This window comes from Myotis myotis, unplaced genomic scaffold (assembly GCF_014108235.1).
Source record: "Myotis myotis isolate mMyoMyo1 unplaced genomic scaffold, mMyoMyo1.p scaffold_m19_p_10, whole genome shotgun sequence".
Classification (NCBI taxonomy): domain Eukaryota; kingdom Metazoa; phylum Chordata; class Mammalia; order Chiroptera; family Vespertilionidae; genus Myotis; species Myotis myotis.
In genome coordinates this window covers 72,420,033-72,445,463 of record NW_023416314.1, presented here as the reverse complement: position 1 = coordinate 72,445,463, position 25,431 = coordinate 72,420,033, and the positions used below count along the sequence as shown (strand labels likewise).

Genomic DNA, 25,431 nt, shown 5'->3' with positions numbered 1-25,431 from the left:
CTTGTTCAATAATGTGTCCCCTGTATTTTTTCAGGTGGGGCTGGGGCAGGGGGTTGAATGACTTCTTAAAAGGGTGCATTTCAGCATGTTTTTAAGAACTGAAGGCACTTTCAGGGAGCTAACTCCACTACAATGGATTGACAATAATACCTTAGAAATTTCATTTCTAATCCCCCACAAGCTAATTAGGTACATTTATAGACATGCTGTACCAAAGGTTATATCTGACAAACATCATCAAAAAGATCTTATCTGGCACTATTGCATTTTCACATAGCATTTACAATGTGTATAAATAAGATTAAATTTCTTTGTTGGCAGATTCCTCTTTTTGTTAGCATTTATACCTATAGGTTTTAGTGTCTGAGACATTTTTAGTCTAATAAATGAGTGGATAGAACAATTTTTAAAAGAAAAAAAGTATTTTGACTCCAAAATAATAAAGGAGCGGGAATCCAAGAGACATGGAAAGCATTCGATGGCATTGTTGCACTTTCTGATTTACTGAAATAAATCACTTCATCTTAGTAAAATGCTAAGAGTGACCACTGAACTTTGATGAAGGTGTCATTGCAGATAACAAACACTGAAGTGGACAGTAGTCACGTTTCTACACACTGTACCTTTTCACTCTGGTGCCGATCCATGTATTGATTAGTAAAGCACACTGCGATCAAGCCAATGGCCACGGCCCTGGCTTCCCGGGCGACTGCTGCTTTGTGACCTGGCCTCCCCCTCCTAGGTCACCAGTTTGTGCCGGGTCCATGGTGACAGCATAAGCCTTCATGCCGCTGCCTTCAGGGTGTGGCTCTCAACAACATGACAGGCGCGTTGTATTGTTGATACGGAGCGAAGCATAGAAAAAAGTAAAGGAACGTTCCTTCTTAAAACACACACACACACATAATCATCTGATTGTAGGTAAAAAGCAAGGCGAAGAGAATAAGAGAATGAAGGACAGCACAAAAGGCCCGCATTCTAATCAATGAAGCAGCACTTCTATCTCTGAACGATCACTTTCCAAAGGAAGGGGCGCTAACTCAACCCCATACATTCAAAACATCGACACCTGAAAGGTTCACCTGCCGAATTAACTCCGGGAGAACCCGCATGCGCAGCTGTGACGCTACTCTGGCGGGCCGGTTCCGCCCTCCTCCTCCCTGGGGCCCCGCAGGGGTCAGCGCCTGAGGCCCCTTCCCAGAGTGCTCTGCGCCCGGAAGCGGTGGCTCCCGGGAAGGCGCCATTTTGCGTTGGTGGAGCCAGAATAACAAGATGGCAGCGGCGTGGGCGGAATGACAAGATGGCGCCACCGGGTGAGCAACAACATGACAGAGCCGCAGCGTGACAGCGACGGCGGGGCCTTGGGGTGGAAGGCCACGGCGGTGGGGGCAGCGGGAACCCCGTCCTAACTCAACGCCCCCCTTTTCCAGCCCGCAACGTCACGAAAGCCCAGAATCCAAGCGGCCCAGCCTGGGAACCTCGAGAGCCCCTTGGAAACGGCGGCCCGGAAAGGAGCAGCCCGACGGGGCGGAGGTGATTAGGGTCCCCTTGGGGGGATTCTGGGCCCTGTGACACGGAGAGAACCACCGCTTCCGTTTCACCGTTTCCGTTTCCGGCCACGTCCTCTGCGGAGTTGCTCGGGGCCCCGCCGCTGCCTGGAGAAGCCTCTGTCCTCCTCTCTGAGGTGAGGTGCCTGGCTTGGCCCAGCCCCGCTGGAGACCGTGTCCCAGGATGGCGAGCTGCAGCAGCTCTCAGGCCGAATTCACTGTCCGGGGGAAATACAAGCTGGTGCGCAAGATCGGGTCTGGCTCCTTCGGGGACATCTACCTGGCGATCAACATCACCAACGGCGAGGAGGTGGCGGTGAAGCTCGAGTCCCTGAAGGCCAGGCACCCGCAGCTGCTGTACGAGAGCAAGCTCTACAAGATCCTGCAGGGCGGGGTGGGCATCCCGCACATCCGCTGGTACGGGCAGGAGAAAGACCACAATGTGCTGGTCATGGACCTCCTGGGGCCCAGCCTGGAGGACCTCTTCAACTTCTGCTCCAGGAGCTTCACCATGAAGACGATACTGATGCTGGCGGACCAGATGATCAGCAGGGTGGAATATGTGCATACAAAGAATTTCATACACCGAGACATCAAGCCGGACAACTTCCTCATGGGCATCGGGCGCCACTGTAATAAGTTGTTCCTGATTGATTTCGGTTTGGCCAAAAAGTACAGAGACAACAGGACAAGGCAACACATACCGTACAGAGAAGATAAAAACCTCACGGGCACGGCCCGGTATGCGAGCATCAATGCCCACCTTGGCGTGGAACAGAGTCGCCGGGACGACATGGAATCGTTAGGCTATGTTTTGATGTATTTTAACAGAACCAGCCTGCCGTGGCAAGGCCTGAAGGCTGCCACCAAGGTACAGAAATACGAGAAGATTAGCGAAAAGAAGATGTCCATTCCCGTTGAAGTCTTATGTAAGGGGTTTCCTTCGGAATTTGCCATGTACTTAAACTACTGCCGTGGGCTGCGCTTTGAAGAAGCCCCGAATTACATGTATCTGAGGCAGCTCTTCCGCATTCTTTTCAGGACCCTGAACCACCAGTATGACTACACATTTGACTGGACAACGCTGAAGCAGAAAGCAGCCCAGTCGGTGGCCTCTTCCAGTGGGCAGGGCCAGCAGGCCACAACCCCCACAGGTTGCTAAGCGAGAATCAGGGAACAGAGGAAGCAGCGCCGGTGATTGGAGCAGCATGGGTTTCTCCCCAAATCTAGACATTTTAGTGCACATGTACACTAGCCGGTGGTTGTGGACAACCATTTCTTTGGTGTAAAGAACTTAATTTCAGTATAAACTGGCTCTGGGAAGCATTGTTGTAATTGTAAATATTAACTGAGATAGTGAAACATGGTGTCCAGTTTTCTATTCCATTTTTTTTTTTAAGTGAAAAGTGAACTAAATGGTGGACACACGCAAATAAGTAGAGAAATTGTGCATATGCCAATTTTTTTGTGAACATCTTTTACTTTTAGCTATTCAGCTTTGAGATCTCATTTCAGAAGAATGGGATGAGCAGTGTTCACCCACAGTTGTGATGGTTGTATATGCTCACTACTGTGCATTCTTAGGGTTTATCCATCCCTAGGGTTTGCTAGTTGTTCACTTTAAACATTCTTAAATGGTTGGCTTCTTATTTGCAAGCCAGATGATAGGGTAGTAACCAAAGGGCCCAGTGTTTGAGCATATGAAAGGTTGCTTGCTTACCTGTGTTAGAAATAACAGCATTTAAAGTTGAAAACTTAAGAAAAACTTAGTGACTAATAGATTATCCTCAGGACTCTGCATTAACTTCACAATGCTCTTGGTGTATATATATTTTAAAAAGCATATTTGTCACAGATATTTAACATCTTAAAATTGAACATGTATATATGTTGCTTAGATAAATGTAATCACTGTAAACATATATATGATTTGGGATTTTGTTTTTTGTGGGGTTTTTTTGAAATGGGAGCTTTTTTGTTTACAAGTTCACTAAAAACAAAACAAAAGAAGAACACAATGGTAATTTAGGACATTTCATTTTTTTCTAAATATATTGAATTTGTTCAAAAACTGATTTTCAACCTACAGCAGGTACAGTGTAAGCAAATAAACCTAATATATTGGTTTAGAAGAGCAAGCAATGAGACTAATGAAGTTATGCATTGTACTGGGGGGAAACAACTACATTAAAGAAAATTTGAATAACAATTGATTACATTGAGTTTAAAAGTAAAGAAAATTATTTTGTAAAAGGTTTCTTTGGTCTTTATAGATTTTCAGTAGAAAGTACCATTTTAAAGACTGAATTTGAGTTGGTATCTTTTTAAAAGGATTATCTATTAGCCACTTCATTGGTTAGGATTAACAACAACCTTCAGTTAAGCACAGTTACTTGTTTGAACTGAGGTCTCCTGGATATTTTACTGTCATTCATGTTGATCAGTAAGAGATAATGAGCTTATAAATATAAATATTTTATCCCTTAAAATAGACATAAGACAATATTTGTCCTGCATTCCAATTCCCATGTGAGACTAAGACATTTTAAAACTAAATCCTAGTCTAATATTTCTCCAAACAGTAATCTCAGCTTCTTATACTATAAAAGGGGCTAATAATGCCCTTTAAAATGTTGGGGAAATGCTAGAGAGAATTAATAATGAATTTTGAAATAATTACTTAAAGGAAAATGATATGCTTTTTCTATATTACTCATAGAAATAGCTGTGACTCTCTTAACCAAACTCTAACTAATCAACTTGGTTGAAAAATAAGAGGAGTCTTCTAGTAAAGAACCTGACTGGTGCTCTTAACACACTGTACATTTAGGGCAAGTTACATGTTGGCTACCCTTCAGTAAAGTGAGTCTCAAAGTGGGGTCTAGGAATCTTTGGTTTAGTATCCTTAACATACTTTTGGGGTATCTGTGAGGTCAAACAATTTTTATAATAATATTTACACATTATTGTCCTTTTTGCACACTGTTGACATTTATACTGATGTTATAAAAGTGGTGAAATTGTTAGTGCCATAAAGGGAGTGACACCAGACTGTATTATGTAATTATTGTATTCTTCACCACCACACGTAAGAAAAATTAATGTCATTTATACACAAAAATGTCCATATTAATTTTATTAAATGTCAACCCTTTAGAATACTTATATTTAGTATTCTTTGTTGCAAAGTGGGAAGTATTTTTGCTGCAAATCATAGCAAATAGTTATATCTAGGCTTGTATGGTTGACTGAATTTTGCTCAATCTGCTGCATTTTGCAGGCAATAACATTTTTACTTGAATGAGTGTCTAACAGAAGAACGATGGGTATTAAGACAGGCCTTTGTGGACTTTCCCCAAAAAAGAGACAAGATAAGCTTTTCACTGTAACAAAAAACAGTTGGAAATTTGTTACCTATGACTTAATTTGTTATTTCAAGTGAGAATTAGAATTTTGGAAGACCTGTATCTGCAATCTAAGAATGACAACTTCTTAGTACTTAAAAATAATCTGATAGTATCTGTGGGTTTTTAAACAATCAATTTTTGATGTAATGATTTTATCCACATTTGAAAGCTCTGTGTAATTAACCTTTCACCCACCCACCCACCCTCTGGCCTACCTGATAAAGCAACATGCTTTTAATCACTATGGATACTGTGGAAGAGGAATATTGTGAAATGGGTAGTTATCTCCTGGGTATTCTTGAGACCACTAGAGAGTTCTATGAAATTAATAGCTTTTGGTCAGTAATGGACTCCCAGGTAGTAGAGAATTTTTCTGCCTGATTGCCTTGAGTTGGGACATGGGTCTCTTCCTGTGTCTGAACTCAAACTAAAACATCAGCTCTTACTGGGTCTTGAGGCTGCATGCTTTCCTATTGGAGCATACCCAATTAGCTCTTTTGGCTTTTGGGCTCCCCAGGAAATACACCATCACCTTTCCTGGCTGTCCAGCTTGCAGGTTGAAAATCACAGGACTTCTCAGTCTCCCTAATCACTTGAGATAATTCCTTACCTCTCTCTGTTTATTTATACACTGTTTCTCTGGGAACCATGACTAATACTGTGGCCATGTCAAAATTTCTTTTATTCTTTCAATTATGTTTCAGAATCTCCAAAATACACTAGCTTAGTTATAAAACTCTTATGGTGCTTTACTAAATATATTTTCTTCATATATATATTCTCTATAGAAAGGTACATATTCTCTAGGTATATGCTTATATGTGTGTATATATATATATACATATATACATATATATATACATTGTATGTATGTATATATACATACATATACATATACATGTATATGTATATATATGTATATGTATATATATGGAGGTGTTAATATATGTATCTGTAAAAGTGTAAAAGAACCTGGCATAAAGTAGGTAGTAATAAATACATTTGAGTATTGTTAAGTAAATCATACACATACATTTTTTCCAGTACTAAAATTATATCTTTTATATACATTCAAAAAAAGAAAGAATATTTGTCTTATTTTGGAAGTGATATCAGCCAGTTCCCAGAGATGGCTGGAAGAGCCCAACTTCATTTTAGAGATAAGGAAAAGGATGATGCTTAGGTAACTTGCCCCAAGTCAAAAGCCTACTGTGGGGTAGAGTTGAGATTAATATCCAGGTAGCTCTGTACTCCCTGTGATTACACTATGCTGCCTCTCAATTTAACAATTTCAAGATCTCTAAGGGTTTCTTTTTGCTTGTTTGTTTTGTTTCTATTTCAGTCACTATCATAGGATGTGGAGCCATGGCAACAGCTGCTCCAGTGATGCTCCTTGCTTGCCAGTGTTCTGGGATGGCTGGCCATGTAAATTATGGTTGATTATCCTGTTGGCACAATTGTGTGCTTTAAAATCTCTGCCATATGGTTGGGTTTTCCAATTAGAAAATCCAACTAGTTTGTAAACTTTTTTCCTCAAGAGCAGAGACCATGACTCCTACTTCTTTGAAAATTTTATTTTGTGCTAAATATAGTACACACAAGGACAGAGCTTAATAAATATAATGGGGATTCAGGCCCCACATCTTATCCTCTTGTCTAGCAAGTGCATATGGTTCCTGTATTAGTTTTTTATTGATGCTGTGCTACAAACTTTGTACAATGCAAATATATCATCTTACAGGTCTGGAGGTCAGGAGTCTGAAATGGATCTTGCTAGGCTAAAATGAAGGGGTCAGCAGGACTGCATTCCTTTGTAGTAGTTCTAAGGGACAATCCATGTCTTTGCCTTTACCAACTCTGAATGGTTGTGCAATTCCTTGACTCTTCCATCTTCAAAGCCAGCAATGGTAGATTGTGTCTTTCTCACTTCATATCACTCTGACCCTGTTTCTATCCTCCACTTCCTACTCTCATTCAGGCTCTTCTGCCTCTGTCACTTATAAAGGACACACATAATTACATTGGGACTGCCTGGATAACCCAGGATTTTAAGGTGAGCTAATTAGAAATCTTAAATCCATCTGTTACATTAATTCCTCCTTGCCATGACCATATATATTCACAATTTATGGGGATTATTGTATGGAAATCATTGGGGGGGGGGGGGGTTGTACCTACCGTAGTTCTTTTGGTGATTAATTCTTTACATGCAAGCCTTCATTATCCAATTGTTGATTTTTTTTTTAATCCTCAGCTGAGGATATTTTCTCATTGATTTTTAGAGAGAGTGGAAGAGAGAGGGAAAGACAGAAACATCGATGTGAGAGAAACACATTTATCAGTTGCCTCCTGCAGAGCACTGACCAGGCCGCTGGCCAGTGAGGAGCTTGTAACCAAGGTACCTGTCCTTGACCAGAATCAAACCTGGGACCCTTGGGTCCACAGGGTGACACTATATCCACTGAGCCAAACCAGCTAGGGCTAATTGTGGAATCTTTTTATCATAATGTTCTGTCCTACCCATTATTAAAAACATCAATAATAACATGGTTTTTACAGCATAGAATAGGTTAATACATATTTGAGGAAAAAGTGAAAACATGAATATGCCAGTTAAAAATGTGTTACCTAGAAACACTCTATTATGTGAACATTGCATTTTCATTCTACAAATATTTTGTGTTCTTACTATACAACAAGAGCTATTCCAGCCACTTGGAACAATTTAGATTCTAGTGGTTGGTAAAAGTCAACAAAAAACAGAATAAATAGAACATTGATGACATATAAGAAGGTGACGGATGTTGTAAAACTAGAATATGGGGAAAATGAACATATATGTCCACACAAAAATTTGCACAGGAATAATTATAGCATCATTGTTCTTAGTAGCCAATAAGTGGAAACAACCTAAACATCCATCACCTGGTAAATGGGTAAACAATCGGTAGTATATTCATACAATGGAATACTATTCAGCAATAAAAAGGAAATAGGGTGGGAGTGGCCAGGGAGAGGTCAATGGGGGGTGGGGAGAGACATATGTAATAATTTAAACAATAATTAAAAAAAATAAATTCAGATATATGCTAAGAGGCTGATACAACACTAAAACATCATGCTCAATAAAAGAAGCCACACAAGAAATAACATATATTTAAAGATTTCATTTATATGAAATGTCCAAAAAGACAGAGCTATACAGACAGAAAGAGGTTAGCAGTTTCCTGGGGCTGGGGCTGGTGATAAGAAATGACTGTACATGGACATGAAGTTTCTTTATGGGGGTTATAAAAACACCTTACAATTACTTGGTGGTTATGTTTGCACAAGTCTAAATATGCTAAAGTCATCGAATTATAAACTTAAAACATGAATTTTACATCTTTTAATTATATCTCAGTAAATCTGTTAATTAAAAAGATAAAGAAAAGGGAATATAAGTTAATGGTAATCTGGAGGGTTGGCTGAGTGCAGGTGTAATTTCATTGAGGTATTTGGGTTGGGTCTCATTAAGAAGGAGATATTTGATCAAAGACTTTATGGAAGTGATAAGATTGTAGATATCTGGGAACATGGGTTCCAACCTGAAAGAAAAACATGTGAAATTTTGCTGAGGCATGTGGGTCTGTGGGGTGTTGCACAAATAGTGAGGAAGGATGAGTTGAGTAGGTGAAAATGAGAGGTAAAGTATGTGCACAGAATGAGTGGCCACTAAGAATTTGGCTTTACCTTGCCTGACATGAGAGAAAATGAAAGATTTTGAGCATAGGAGTAAGATGTTTCCACTTAACATTTTAAAGTGACCTTTATGAATACTCTATAGGTAATTATTGCAGGAGAGCAAATTTGGACACAGGAGATGCTGGAAGGTCCAGTAGGAGGCTCCTGTATTAATCCTTTTGATAGAAGCTAATGGCTGGAGTTTGGAGTGCTCATGGTCAGATGTGATCTGAATTGTGTGTGTGTGTGTGTGTGTATTGTAATGTTAAGAAAGAGATTTCTTTAGCTTTGTAAAAGTAATATGACATCAAATGTCTTTCTTCTGAGAAGCTAGATGTGAGTTTGCCAATCTGCTATCTAGACCTTCAGATAAGCAGTTGTCATTGGGCAATTTCCTTACCTTGGCTTATTCTTGATTCCATAAAGCAGTAATAGTGCACGTTAATGAGGCATTGTAGCAATGAAGAAATAAAATAGATCTGAAAACATAAAATGTTATCAACCTTAGTAAAACATGATTGATTTTAGCCAGTAGATCAATCAATCAAATTCTCATGACATCTGCAGAAAAAAATTTAAAAAGACTTTCAGATCTTAAATAATAAATATCTGAACTCTAGTGTGAGAAAAATAAAAATATTTTGTTTTTATGTAAAAGTACTATTCACATTTGTATCATAATGATTTAAAAATTTTTAAATGACATTTAATCTTTTTTTATGGAGAAAATCTGTAGAAAGTTTACTAGGCTTATATTTGGGCAAAAATCTTATGGCTTGTTAGGAGTCTTGGAAAAATAAAATTATTTTAAAAATATATAGAGATGAGTTTGTCCTAGGAGAACCAAGATGGCGGCATAGGTTAACGCCGGAGTTTGCTGCTTTGAACAACTACTTCAAAAGTGAAACCAAAAAACGGAAGGGACATCACCCAGAACCACAGGAACGCTGGCTGAGTGGAAGTCCTACAACTAGGAGGAAAGAGAAACGCATACGGACACTCAGAGGAGGCGCAGTGCTGAAGTCAAATTCTGAGGTGCGGAGTGCGCGGAGCGGGCTGGCGGCGGAGGGCGCGGTTGGCGTTTTCAATCGGGAGGGAGTCGCAGACTCTGAGCTCCAGATCCGGGGGAGTCTTTAGGGACCCAGACTCAAACGGGAGAAGCGGGACTGTCTGGCTTCGGTCAGAGCTTTGCAGCGGGTGCTGGGACTCAGAGAGGCAGAGCCCCTGGGGACAGGACTGAGAGCCGCCATAACTGCTCTCTCCGGCCCACCCTGTTGATCCTGTGCGACCCGCCCCGCCCAAGCCCTGCACACAGGCATTTGCCGGATAGCCTCAGACAAAGCCTAGATTAGCACCTCCCTAGAGGACAGAAGTTCTCTCACTGCTGACACAGCTGATTCTCATAGCCACTTGGCCTGGAGGTCAAACCCTCCCTGGAATTAGCTACAACAATCAAGATTTAACTATAAGACTGAGAACAAAGACCACTAGGGGGTGCACCAAGGAAGCATAACAAAATGCGGAGACAAAGAAATAGGACAAAATTGTCAATGGAAGATATAGAGTTCAGAACCACACTTTTAAGGTCTCTCAAGAACTGTTTAGAAGCCGCCGATAAACTTAATGAGATCTACAAGAAAACTAATGAGACCCTCGATCTTATATTGGGGAACCAACTAGAAATTAAGCATACACGGACTGAAATAACGAATATAATACAGACTCCCGACAGCAGACCAGAGGAGAGCAAGAATCAAGTCAATGACTTGAAATGCGAGGAAGCAAAAAACACCCAACCGGAAAAGCAAAATGAAAAAAGAATCCAAAAATGCGAGGATAGTGTAAGGAGCCTCTGGGACAGCTTCAAGCGTACCAACATCAGAATTATAGGGGTGCCAGAAGATGAGAGAGAGCAAGATATTGAAAACCTATTTGAAGAAATAATGACAGAAAACTTCCCCCACCTGGTGAAAGAAATGGACTTACAGGTCCAAGAAGCGTGGAGAACCCCAAACAAAAGGAATCCAAAGAGGACCACACCAACACACATCATAATTAAAATGCCAAGAGCAAAAGACAAAGAGAGAATCTTAAAAGCAGCAAGAGAAAGAAACTCAGTTACCTACAAGGGAATACCCATACGACTGTCAGCTGATTTCTCAACAGAAACTTTGCAGGCCAGAAGGGAGTGGCAAGAAATATTCAAAGTGATGAATGCCAAGAACCTACAACCAAGATTACTTTATCCAGCAAAGCTATCATTCATAATTGAAGGTCAGATAAAGAGCTTCACAGATAAGGAAAAGCTAAAGGAGTTCATCACCTCCAAACCAGGATTATATGAAATGCTGAAAGGTATCCTTTAAGAAGAGGAAGAGGAAGAAAAAGGTAAAGATACAAATTATGAACAACAAATATGCATCTATCAACAAGTGAATCTAAGAAGCAAGTGAATAAATAATCTGATGAACAGAAAAAAATATATATAATATTGTTTTTGATAAACACTGCATCTGGAGAGTACATTAAAAAGACCCCCTATGAATTACTCTGCTGATATCCTGAAAAAAGAAGGACTCTTTTTCCCATAAGTGTGAAATTTACATGAACATGTTTATGTACATACATATGAATATCTCAAAGTGGAATTATTCAGTCCTTAAAGTTATTGTGTGCAAGATACTAATACTCCATTTATTACATAATAGCACAGAAATAAAAAGAGGGAAAGAGAACAAGGGAGATATCAATATTTAGTAATCTATCATTAATATTATCTTTGGTCACTTTATTCCAACCATATAATAATTTTATGATCTATGAGTAGTCCTTAATAAACATTTGTTCAAATAAAAGATTGGGGATAATTAAAATTTTAAGTGCAATTAAAGATGAAACTATATTTGAATATTTGCATTCCACATAAGAGACGAATCCTGATTAACAAGCATATCATAATCTCTCAAAAATTAAAAACACACAAACAGATAACTTCTGGTCAAAAAGAATGTCTTTATCATGATCATGTTTGTAAATTTATTTTCAGGTCCTACAGTATTATTTTAAGTATTGCCATTTTGTGATAACATTTTTAATTTAGAGATAAATCTCATCTAAAAGACTAACAGGATATGTGACAAGTTTACACTCAGGTTGCGAATAGTAGAAAGAGCTGAGGTTCATTTACTAATTACAATGGAGCCTTATGGCACAGTATTTGGACCTAATAGCCATAGTTACCTCACAAGTGACAGATTTTCAGATGAACCTGTTTATAATGAATATTAATTTGTTAAATTGCATCATAAAATGGTCAGGAAACATCATTTCAATAAGAAAGGGTGGTTTTCCTGATCTCTTCTTCCTCTTATAATGTGACTAGACATGCAACATTGGCTAACAGTATATTAGAAAATGTGTAAATATAAATATGTAAACCTGTTGAGAAAGAAAAATTCATTGTTCTTTCCCAAGTTGTGGAGGAGCCTTAGTTATGGGAGCAGTGGTTTCAGTTTTCTAGGTTTCTAATTTATAGTTGGACAACATTATGAAAAAGTTTGATGACGATATTCTGCAACATAAATCATAGAAGAAATGTAACCAGAGGCAAAAGCCAGTTTAACAGTTTGATGTCACATGTGCATGCATAATACACACACACACACACACACACACACACACACACACACACACACACGGATCCAGAATACCCTCATAAAAAGCCTATTCATATGGCAGTGTTTCAGAAAAGGCACTAAGGCACATGCATTCAGAATCACTTATGTAGGCAGCTTCAAAAAACACTGCCAAAAATATAGTGTTTTGCACAGTGAAAAGTGTGTCTTCACTTACACAACCTAACAATATGGTGTGCCCATTCTGCTGACCCTCCTGGGCACCTCCTTTTAAGTGATAACTGAGAGATTCTGCATTTTCCTATCATGTGTAGCTAGATTCATGTACAATTGCTTATTATGGACACAATAAATATGGAGAACTCATCTAAGCCATATTTAGTTCCTAATTTTAATCTGTGCTGTTAACTGTATACACATATAGTTTAATTTTAAAAGACCATGCAGTTTAATGGACTATAACTTCCACCCAGTAAGTACCTTCAATGTTTAAAGCTATCATTTCTTTCAAAAGTCTTTTTCCAACTACCTATTATCATTCAACCATTAAATACACTAAATGAGTAGCTATTCATTATGCACTTTTTATTTAACTTATTTATTGAAATTTTCTGTGACTCTTCAAAAACTGTAAACTCTATTCATAAAAATATTCTGTTCTTTGATGTTTTATTCTCCAACCATAGAGTTTTGGCAAGTTTATATTGCAAAATAAATTCAGATTTAATTATTGACTTTAAAGATATAAATTTTAATTTATTTTGCAACCCTAAGAATATATTTTGCTTACTTTGTAAAAAGAAACTTTTTCTTATACATTTAATCCCAATCTCCCTTTTGAGAGACAGGGATGGTTCTTCTAAGTAAACAAATAGAAAACACTAACATTTCAGTTCCTTATTTTGATCTCCTGTATCTTTTATCATAATACCATATATGTGCCAGTTCTGTACTCACTGTTGTAGCTTTAAAGAAAGAGGAGAGACAGGCACCTTTTCTATATCACTTGACCTCACTGCGCATGTGCCCATCTCCCCTTTGTTGGTGATCTGCAGGGCGTGGACTGGTGGTTCCCTGTAGAGAATAAAGCTGAGCTTCCTGGAGAAACTGCCCAGATGACCATACTTATTTCTGGCCTCCCTTTTGCTCTCTTTCTATATTGATGTTAATAAACTAGCTAATTTTGATGATAGCAATATGAGTATAAAATACCTAGGAAAGCATGAGTTCAAGAGTCAAGTATAATTCATGGAGATGAAAATTATTAAAAATAAAAACTGATTGCAGTGATTTCTACTCTCTAGGGGTTTATGTTTTGTTTGTTTATTTCTTTGTTTCTCTTCTGTTTTTGTTTTGTTTTTTGGAATAGGAAGAGATGAAGTAAGGACGCTGCTGTTTTTTAGTATATATTTTCTTAAAGTAAAAGAAATCTAGTGTTTTTAGTTTGAATGATTTATAGTGGAAAAAATAAATGTCTATTCTGTTCCCTTCTTACAGAAGCTGAAGGCAAAAGGCTGGAATTTTTAAAGCCGATGTTATATGATGAGATCCAGAGTAGGAGGTTCTTGTTGAGTGGGTCATAATAATGAGTCTTTTGGTGATGAGAAGTAGGCTTAGTGGTGAGTGGGGGGAAAAAAGAACAAACAAAAGAGATTTTTCATTCTATGCTCAAATCTATTGAGAGTTTATGTAGGCATTCTTTTGTGTTTTATCTAAACATGCTTTTGTAATAGAAGGGCTTGTGCTGAAACTGTGCTATGGAGAGAACATAATAAAAATATTTTATAAGCTATGTTCTTTGTGTTAATATACAACCTCTTAAATAGACATATTTACTATAAGATTAGAGCATTCAATACATGACCAAACTTTGTGATTCTTCAAATGGGGAGTACAGAATGCATTCCATTCTGAAAGTATTTGACCATGATGCCATTTTCTTTATAAAAAATCTGGCAGAATGTTACTCCCTGGATTTTTTTTTTTTTTTTTTTAACAAATGCAAGACTAGATTAATGTTCTGCTGTTTCTAAGAGAAGACAATACTTCTTCACCTTTGAAAAAATGTTTTTTTCTCACCTTATAGAGGAACATCCTTTTATTTTTTTAAAAATAGATTTGATTTATTTCAGAAAGGAAGTGAGTGGGAGAGAGAAATAGAAACATCAATGATGAGAAAGTATCATTGATGGGCTGCCTCCTGCACGCACCACACCCGGGATTGAGCTTGCAACACAGGCATATGCCCTGACTGGGAATTGAACCATGACCCCCTGGTTCATAGGTCAACATTCAACCACTGAACCATGCCAGCTGGGCAAGAAACATCCTTTTAAAAAGAGATTGCTATTGCTATCTCAGGTGTGATGGGTGATTGGAACATACATTTGAAGGACTTGTAAGATTTACATAATATTTTATGTCTGAACTCTAACAAGCCAGTCAAAAGCTATATTTATGCAGCCTGCCATCATCACGACAATTATTTTATTCACCCTTTTCACACAATGAAATCCCCACTAGCTGCAGTAAGTATTTACCTCTAATAGTGGTATTTATTTCATTTCACAGATAAAAGTCATGTTTTTTTAAATCTTGCTTTAAAAGCCTGCTGTCACACCAAAGTCTATCTTTTCAATAGCCAAATGTATTGCCTTTCTATTGCAGACCTGGCCTCTAATATTTTAATTTTATTATTCACATCCTATAAACAAAAATCCCATTGGTTTATAATTTCTGCCTAAAATTTGGCTTATTGAGCAATTGAGATAAATGAGTTTAATTCTCTTTCTGGGCTGTGTTGGTGGACATTTATAATATTTTCTTCCTCTCAGACACAATTCATTGAAGAGGAATACCCAAGTCAGAACAACAACAAAATGTTTTTCTAACTTTTTCTTTTAATTTTTCTTTGGTTTATGCTCTAAGCCAATTTAATATTCCTAGTTTTGACTTTGGGAATTGACAGTGTCTGATATAAAATATTTTCTTGTTCTTTTTTTGTTTTTTGACTTGACATAAGCAACATTTAATGATTTTATTGAAAGTGAATGCAATATCAAAGCCCATGTACAATTTCCAAATTCACTTTTATTCTGATATTGTTTGGCATTATCTAGATGGCTTTCATCCTTACTCAAATTGTGTGATTTGTACTCTTTGTCATGTCAAAAAAATTGTAGAAAAGGAAAGTTTCTAAGCTTCCACAGGAAGCTACTGTCTGGCTCATATTAGATTACATTGTTTTGACTTCTTGCCACCAACACTAGCCCCTTCTGTATTTTACATGATATTCCTGGAGCAACAGGAGTTATACATATCCTTCTAACAACTATAAGACTATCAACAGATATGAGGCAATTGTTTTCAGGAACGGGACCAAAGTTACCAATGAAATAAGATACTTGAGCAAAAGGAACTCCACACTTACACTGGATTTCTGCCTGATGGAAATTTGTCAGTGACAACATAAGGAAGGAGAGTCCTGGGAGAGAGACTAAACTAAATGGTCATACTGGAGTCTGAGCTGCTGCAGTGGATATTTATGAGGTAGTTTACCAGCAAGGAATGTGAACTATAGGATCAGGGGAGGACCAGAGATCTGGGTGGGGTTTACCTACAAGAACTTGTCCAAGAATGTAGTCACACATGAACAGAGAAAGACTGCAAGACAATGTAGGGAGCAGGTGTTGTAAGGCTATCAGGTCAAGAGAAATATCAGGGCTCACTACGGCTTAGGAGCTTTGTCAGTCTACCCTAAAAAGACTATAAAGATCTCACTGTGGTCTATTAGTATTCAACTGACAATCCAGAAATGATGTAACTTCAAAGTAAATAAAGATTATACCATAGAGTGAGTTCAATATCAGAATAAATTTTACTTAACACAGTATGAAGCCAAGTTTGACAAGATCTAGAAAATTTGCCTCTAGTAACTTATATGTCTGCCAGACTAAAACTCAACTCTCCTTAAAAGAAGATAACACAGTTTAAGCCCCTAATATCTTGTCTTCTACAATATCCAGTATTTACTAACACCAAAAAACTAAACAAAACATTATATTTTCACTAAAAATCAAAGGGGAGAAGTATTCAATGGAAACTGAATGTAACATGTCACATCTTGCAATCAGGAGACAAGTACTTAGCTATTTTAAATATGTTCAAGGACATAAGGAATCAGAATGTGTTGATTATAAAAATATATCAAATTAAATGTAGCGAATAAAAATTATAATGGCTAAAATGAAAAATTTTACCAAGTAATGTTAAGATCAAGTAGATAAGAATCAGTGAAAAATAATAAGAAAAGTTATTCTACCTGTAAAGCATAGAGAAAAGGATTGAAAATAATTAAATACAGTGTCAGTATCTTGGGGACATACAATTCTAACTTAAATATATAATAGGAGGCCCAGCTGGCGTAACTCAGTGGTTGAGCGTCAATCTATGAACCAGGGGTTCATGGTTCAATTCGTGGTCAGGGCATATGCCCAGTTTGTGGGCTTGATCCTCAGTGTGAGGCATGCAGCAGGCAATCCATAAATGCTTCTCGCTCATTATTGATGTTTCTGTCTCTCCCTCTCTGAAATCAATAAAAGTATGTTTTTTAAAAAGTATAATTAGAGACTGACAGAGGGAGAAAAACAGAGTTGTGGAGGAAAAAAAATATTCTAAGAAATATTTTAAGCAACTTACAATCACATACAGCCTAGTTTTTATAAAAACTTATTTTGTTAGAGAATATATAAATAACAAAAACACAGCTAGAAGCACCTAGATATCCATTTAAGAAAATGGCAAAAGCATACTTCATTTTTGTTGTTGTTAATCCTCACTTGAGGACATTTCCCATTGAGTTTTAGGGAGAGTGGAAGAGAGAGGGAAAGACAGAAACATCATCAGTTGGTTGCCTCCTGTATGAGCCCTGACCAGAGCCTGGGCCAGGGAGGAGCCTGCAATCAAGGTATGTGCCCTTGACCCCTGCAATCAAGGTGCATGCCCTTGACCAGAATCAAAGTCAGGACCCTTTGGTCCACAGGCTGATGCTCTACCCACTGAGCCAAACTGGTTAGGGCCATACTTCATTTTAAAAAATCTATCATATGTAGCACTTCATTGCAGTCAATATGGAAACATTTTCAAAGTATATTGCCATGTTTAGAAATAAAGTTGGGACTCTGATTTCAGCTCCAAAATGTAAAAAGCTTAGAAGTCATTACTTCTGTCCTTACAACAACAAAATATTGGACACACTGAAAACAATGTATTTTAATGGACCCATTAGATACGAGGTTGCTGGGGAATCTAGCACCCTGGAATCTGGAGACACAGATTTATGGAGGAAGACACATATCATCTTACATTTCATCAACTTGTAGGAACACTTACTGTCGATTTTGGTAAATTTTCATATGAATTAGCTCTGGGCTAATCTGGGGCTAGTGCAAATTAGGAAGGGAAAGTTGTGCAAATTAGCATGAGAATGAGAAACTCCTGAGAGTTTGGGAGTTTCTTACAAAGCTACATGCAGCTTTACTTTGTGACCCAACAGTCATGCTCCTAAGTATTACTCACTTTATTTAAAAACTTATATACACACAAAAAATAAGCACATGAATGTTATATCAATTTTATTCATAATTGCCAAAACTGTAAGCAACTTAGACATCTTTCAGTAGATTAATGAAGAAATAGATTATAATACATCTACACAATGAAACATTATTTGCCGGGGTCCAACCCCAGCAGGTCCAGGGGTTCCCAAAGGCGTAGACGGAGTCGGCGAAGAAGGAAGGACACGGAGACAGTGTTCAGTTGATCAGCAGCCTAGCCAGGATCTCTAGCCAGGATCTCCAGCCAAGTTCTGGTCTGGATCTCCAGCGAAGTTCTGCTTAGGATCTCCAGCCAGGTTCTGTGTCCATGTTCTCTTGCTAGGTTCTCCAGGTTCTCCAGCCAGGTTCTGTGTCCATGTTCTCTTGCTAGGTTCTCCAGGTTCTCCAGCCAGGTTCTGTAGCCATGTTCCCTCGCTAGGTTCTCCAGCCAGGTTCTGTGTCCATGTTCTCTTGCTAGGTTCTCCAGGTTCTCCAGCCAGGTTCTGTAGCCAAGTTCCCTCGCTAGGTTCTCCAGCCAGGTTCTGTCCAGGTTCTCCAGCCAGGTTCAGTTACCAGGTTCTAGTCAGGTTCTCTTGCCAATTTCTGTAGTCAGGTTCAGTCCAGGATCTTTTGCCATGTTCTCTCCAGCGAAGTTCTTCTGTCTCTAGAGAACGTTCTGTGTAGGTTCTGTGCCTAGGTTCTGTCTCTCAGTTCTGTGTTCTAAGTTCTGTGTTCTAAGTTCTGTCTCTTGCTGTCTTGTTACATCTGTATTTATACCAGTTGATTCAATCCTATCAATCTCTATTACAAAGGTTAGGGAGTTTCTTATCTCCATTCCAGGGAGTAAAGATTATGTAGCTTAAGCATGATTGTTCGTAGTTAAAGTGATTAATTACCCGCCTGGCACTTAGTTGAGGGGTTTTATTCCCTCCCTAACTTCAGGGGAAAATCCCTACCTGGGGAAACAACCTTTCTCAGAGAGGAGACCTTGGTTAAAACACATAGTGCCAAGAAGGTTAGCAAACATTTTAAGAACAGTATGCCATATATGCCAGGTCCTTTGAAACAGCAAGGATGGACCGGCTCCCGGCAATTATTCAGCACTAACAAAAGCATGCCATTAAGCCATGAAAAGATGTGGATGAATCTTAAATCTACATTGTTAATTGAGGAAAGCCAGTTTGAAAAGACTATATACTGTATCATTCCATTTATGTCATATCCAAAAAAAACAACAACAGTAAAGATGGTAAACATATAACTGGTTTCCAGAGGTTTGGGAGTTTGGAGTTTTAATATGTAAACCACAGAGGATTTGGAGAGGTGGTGAAACTATTTTGTATAATAACTTATGATGTATGGATGACACTGTGCATATGCCAAGACCCACAGAAATTGACAGAACAAAGAACAAACATTAAAGTATGCAAATTTAAAAAATGATGTCGGAACCTGGGGAAATTTGGGATAGACCATAACTTTCACAAAAAAATCTGACTGTACATATTAGAAATATGTGACAGAGTCTCACTGAAGGGGTTGGGGGAAAAGTTGCTGACCTAAGTAACGTTGGAAATAATATGAAAGGCAGAAAGGACTGTATATTTTTACTGTTCTTTAGTTGATGAAGTTGTTTCCCATAGAGTTACAGGTTCTCAAAAAACTGTCAAAGTCATACAAAACAAAGTTTGAGAAACCATACCAGCTAAGAAAAGCTAAAGGAGACATGACAAAGAAACACAGACCTATTCTAGAATGGGTCTTATAGTAGAATAAAGGATATCAGGTTAAAAACTAAGGAACTAGCAACACATATGCATGGACTTTAGTTAATAACAGTGGGTCAATATTGGCTCATGAGCTGTGAAAAATGCACCACAGTAATGTAAGATGTTAGTAAAAAAAACTGGGTGTGGGCTGTGCAGACACCCTCTCTGTCCTATCTTTGCAATTTTTTCTGTAAATCTACAAGTATTGTAAAGTAACAATTTTGTTTTAAAAAATCATTCAGGAAAATATATAATATCTCTGGTTTATTTTTAAAAACAGATTATTGCATAAAGTCAATCCTGGAACAGCTCTACATGTGTGTATTTCTGTGCATGTGGACTTGTTTGTGTGCCTATTATGTGGAAGAAACTATTATGAAAGGATAAACAAAAAACATATAACATAGTTATTTTTATAGAAGATTGGGAATTAAGGGTTTAATTAAAATAAAATCTTAATGCTATCCATAATACTCCTAAATGTACAGGAGAATAATACAATGGTTTAAGTGATTTTGAAAATAAAAGGGGGTGGGGGAGCATTGTATTTAGAACCAAAGTATGTGGGCTTAAACCTCCATATAATTCTTTATTAGATGCATGGTTCTGATCAAGTCTCACATATTTTTTATCCTGTGGATAATGTACACAATCAGATTTCCATCAATATTGCAGCACTTTACCTTGCATCTCTCCTCTCTTCCCAGCAAGTCCCACATCCAGATTTTCTGCTTTCACACATTACTTTCTGATTGAGACATCTGTAATAGAGCGAGTTCAGCATGCCAAAGATCCCTGAGTGGGTGGTAGGTGGAGTTGTTGAGGGGAGAGATTGATGGAAAACTTCAAGATCAACTTAGAACACAAGATAATTTCTTAAAATTAATGCTATTGTCTAGTGCATAGTTTGAACATTTCTATAAGGCAAAATCTCAGTACATTACAAAACTAAATAAAACTTCAGCCATTATCTAAGTACTAGAGGCCCAGTGCACTAAATTCTTGCTCTGGGGGAGGGGTCCCTCAGCCCTGCCTGTGCCCTCTCACAGTCTGGGACCCCTAGGGGGATGTATCAGTGTGCCAAGCAGCAGGCAGCTAGGGAGGAGCCTGAATTGGGGCCCGGTGCCTCTTGTGCTCATCCCTGCCTGCTGGGCCTGCTGCCATGGAGTCGGGAGAGGCTCCTAATGCAGTTGCAGCTGCACTAGCCAGCTGTAAGCCCAGCTTCTGGCTGTATGGCACTCCCCCTGTGGGAGCGCACTGACCACCAGGAGGAAGTTCCTGCATTGGGCGTCTGCCCTCTGGTGGTCAGTGCACATCATAGTGCCAGCTGTTCCAATTGTTTTGCCATAATGGTCACTTAGGCTTTTATTATATAGGCTAGAGGCCCAGTGCACAAATCTGTGCACCAGTGGTGTCCCTCAGCCTGGCCTGCAGGATTGGGTTGAAACTGGTTCTCCGACATCCCCGGACGGGTCCCGGATTGTGAGAGAGCACAGGCCAGGCTGAGGGAACCCACCAGTGCACGATCAGGGCCAGAAAGGGATGTGGGAGGTTGGCAAGATGGGGAGGGACTGAGGGAGGGCTCCAGGGTGTGTCTGGCCATCACATTCAGTCCCGATCAGCAGAACCCCAGCAGCAAGCTAACTTACCAGTTGGAGCGTCTGCCCTCTGGGGGTCAGTGCATGTCATAGCGAGTGGTTGAGTGGCCTTAATATATCATTAGCATATTATGCTTTGATTGGTTGAATGGCCATCCAGTCAACTGGACACTTAGCATATTAGGCTTTTATTATATAGGATTTTCTATACTTATATATAACTATTCAGAGTATACTGTAATTCAACATTATATATAAAAGTGAGTGCCTATTTTGTGTATATTTTTTCATATATAAATTATCCCTGTATAAATGATATGTATTCTAGTCACACATATGTGGGAAGATCACATACAATAATGTATAAAACATATCCATATATATATATATATATATATATATATATATATACACACACACACACACACACACACACACACACACACACACAGACCAAAGCACACAGACCAAAGCATGAATCTCAGCAAGTGTTGCATCTACAACTTTTGTGAAGTTACCACATATTTTCTATTTAATTCCCTGAAAGTTCTAAAAATTGCTTCCAATAGATGGATGGGCTACAGAAACTCAATACCATCTCACAGGATTCTGAAAAATGGCTCAAAAGCCTTGTATGTGATTTATTTTACATGGAAATCATCAGAGGAATGGATTATGTTTATAAAACTTAAGCGTATGCATTCTCATTCCAATAAATACATAGTATATAGATAGTGCCACAAGAAAAGACATTTCCACCAAGCAACACTGCTGTAATTGCTCAAATCACATAACTCATTAGTTTCAAAATGATGCTCAAAACTCAGGTTTACAGACTCCATGTTCAAGGTTTTGCCAAGCATAGACTATGATGACTTCACTCCTGGAAAGGGAAGTCCTGTTAAGATATGTATGGGTCACAGGACACGCCCCTTTCTGCAAGCAAGTGGGAGCACTTGCTGTCCATGGTTTCTGGCTGGTGATGTTCCCTCAACATGCTTAGCAAGCGGTACTTGACGTTCTGATTATCTCCAGCTTTCTGAAGCGCAAATCAACAACCCCATTTTGAAATTTCCAAGTCATCTAATCTTACAATATCAGAAAGAAATGGAGACCAGCATTAATTTCATAATAGACCAAGCATGAGACATTTGAGTGATAAATACAAACTAAAAGAATCAATTAATCTAATTAGGAGGCAACATGAAAATTCTGTTTGCAGGTCGATGTAGGCAGATAAAAAAATACTTAGTTAATTCTTACATCACTAGTAATAAATATGTGTTAGCAGATTCTACAGTGTCTGTGCTTACGTTAGCATTTGAGCCTTTCTGTTCAGCATGTGTTGGCATTCCTGACTGCTTGAAACTAACAGAGTCACACAACACACATGATTTTAGGATACAGGAGGCATAACTCATGCTAAGAGTGCTGTGCAAGATATCCAGGTGAACCCAATAGGGCCTTATTTAAACCCTTTACTGGTCACTTTATGGAATCACTGCATATCCACTCTTTCCCCAAATATCTCTCAGGGTGTGGGCATCCCTTAAAACCACTTTAAATGCTTTGTGTCTTTTCTCCTGAATTCCCTGAAGGCAGAGGGAAATCAGAGTCTAATGTAAAACTCTGAAGTTCACTGGAGATTTTTAGATAGCGCAGTCTCAGCTCACTGGCTACTGAATGGAAGCTCCTTTTTTATATTTTAGAGACAAGCATTATGTTACAGTCCTGTTTAGCCCAGCTAGAAAAGCCTAATGTAGCTTGAAATAAATTGTGTTACAAAGTAGTGATTCTGCGTTGGAATGCCTAGTCTTGCCTTCCAGGGGTGTTGTTTACAGTCCTTCACCATCCTGTGAGAGAGAATTTGAAATAAAGGTGTGTATTATGAATGACCAGAAGTGCGCTTCAGCCGCAATCACAAGGTCTGGTCTAATTTCTTTGTGTTTCTGTGCAGGACTCTCTCTTCCTCCCATTATTGCTACTGGAGCTTCTTTGGTTTCCATAGCGATGCTTCCAGGTAATTTCTCTTCTACTTCCTGTTTGGTTTAGGATTGTTGATTTGTGGCCTTACTCTGCATCATAAACCCATTTTATGCTAACCAGCACTAAAAGGTATTAGGGAATCTATTTGGAGGATCAGTTTGTCAGTCTTCTCTATTTCTCAAATAGGATAAGGCTTGAGCTTCTCAAATATAGCAATTCTTCTAAAAGAATCAGAACAAATCCTAAGAGCAGACAGTCCCAGATACTTTCCAAATAAAAGTAAGTAAAAAGAAAGACAATTAACCAGACATTTTAAATCACTTCAAAGCAGTTATATATATACTAGGGGCCCGGTGCACAAAATTCGTGCACTGGGTGTGTGTGGGGGGGGAGTGTCCCTCAGCCCAGCCTGCCCCCTCTCACATACTGGGAGCCCTCAGGCGTTGACCCCCATCACCCTCCAATCACAGGATCGGCCCCTTGCCTGGGCAGGGGACCCTCATTTCCCCCCATCACTGGTTCTGCCCCCAGCCCAGGCCTGATGCCTTGGCCAGAGGCGTAGACTACCATCACCCTCTGATCGCCTGATCAGCCCCTTGCCCAGGCCTGACGCCTCCGCCAGAGGTGTCAGGCTTGGACAGGGGACCTCCATCTCCCCCCGATCACTGGCTCTGGCCCCCGCCCAGGCCTGAGGCCTCTGGCCCAGGAATCATGCCTGGGCAGGGGACCCCCCATCTCCCTCTGATCGCTTGCTCCTACCCCCGCCCAAGCCTGATGCCTCTGACCCAGGCTTCAGGCCTGGGCAAGGGGACCATCATATCCCCCCAATCCCCGGCTCCGCCCCCCGCCCAGGCCTGATGCCTCGGCCAGAGGAGTTGACCCTAATCACCCTCCGATCACCAATCACCGGACCGGCCCCTTGACCAGGCCTGAGGCCTCCGGCAGAGGTGTCAGGCCTGGGCAGGGGACCCCCAGCTCCCCGCGGTTGCAGGCTCCGCCCCTGCCCAGGCCTAACACCTCTGGCCTAGGCGTCCGGCACGGGCAGCGGGGACCCGCAGTGGCAGCGGGGGGGGCGCTGTGATAGCGCGGGCTCCGCCCCTGCCCCTGCAGGAGGCCTCTGGCTGAGGCGTCCGGCCCGGGCAGCAGGGACCCGCAGCTGCAGTGGCCCCGCAATCGTGGGCTTCGCTTTAGGCCCAGGCAAGGGACCCCTAGCTCCTGGGACTGTCAGCTTCGACCTTGCCCAGCTCCCATCGCTGGCTCCACCCCTACTTCTTGCTATCACTGGCCAGGGCGGCAAAGGCACCTGATTCTCCATCATGGCTGGGGGGGCAGGGCAAAGGCAGCCCCAGGGCCGCCTTTGCCCTGCCCCCCAGCTCTTAGCTCCCCCCTGGGTTTCTGATCACTGTCAGTGGCAGGGGGCTTCCTCCTGCTTTCCCTTTCGCCTCCCTGCATTGTGCCTACATATGCAAATTAGCCGCCATCTTGTTGGCAGTTAACTGCCAATCTTAGTTGGCAGTTAATTTGCATATAGCCCTGATTAGCCAATGAAAAGGGTAGCGTCGTACGCCAATTACCATTTTTCTCTTTTATTAGTGTAGATATATTTACATGATTAGCTAAACTTTTAGTGATTATTGAGAAGATCTTTATACCAGTATAATTAAAAATATTAATTTTGTATTAATTTTTGACTATTGTGTAAGGCACAGGGGGAACAGCATGGAATGGAATGGGGTAGAGCTTAGCAACCTGGCGTCTAGCCCTGAGATTTAAGCAGAAGCTCTGACTTTGGGCAAATCAGTTCATTTTTCTCAGCATCATTTAAAGAGTGTCCTAAAGGCAATACACACATTCCATTGGTACTATTATTTTCTCTATTTTTAAATGGAGTAAGTGAGGCGCAGAAAGTCGAAATAACTTAACCAGGATCACACAGTAATACGAAGTGTAATCCCATTACAGCTTTCAAACAAGTTTAATTCCGGGGTATGCTATCAAGATAGTGTATGTCATTTGAACTGAGAAGACTACATGTACAGAAAAGGACACTGAAGTCAAATAATTCACCAGGGACATGCAGCTAATGGCATCTTCTAGGTTGTTTCTTATTTTCTTTTCTCAAACACACAACAATATTATAAGAATGTTTACATTTTTAATACTCAGCTATGT

At 39.7% G+C, this 25,431-nt stretch overlaps 1 protein-coding gene across 1 annotated transcript; it reads left to right on the top strand.

Annotated features, from left to right (window-relative positions):
- Positions 1–1,731: 1,731 nt before the first annotated feature.
- LOC118665504 (casein kinase I-like) lies at positions 1,732–2,709 on the top strand. Its single transcript, XM_036326948.1, has one exon. The coding sequence runs from the start codon at positions 1,732–1,734 to the stop codon at positions 2,707–2,709; it is 978 nt and encodes a 325-aa protein (XP_036182841.1).
- The last annotated feature ends 22,722 nt before the right edge of the window (positions 2,710–25,431 follow it).

Coding starts and splice junctions, on each gene's coding strand:
- LOC118665504 (XM_036326948.1), top strand. CDS start 1,732: ATGGCGAGCTGCAGCAGCTCTCAGGCCGAATTCACTGTCCGGGGGAAA.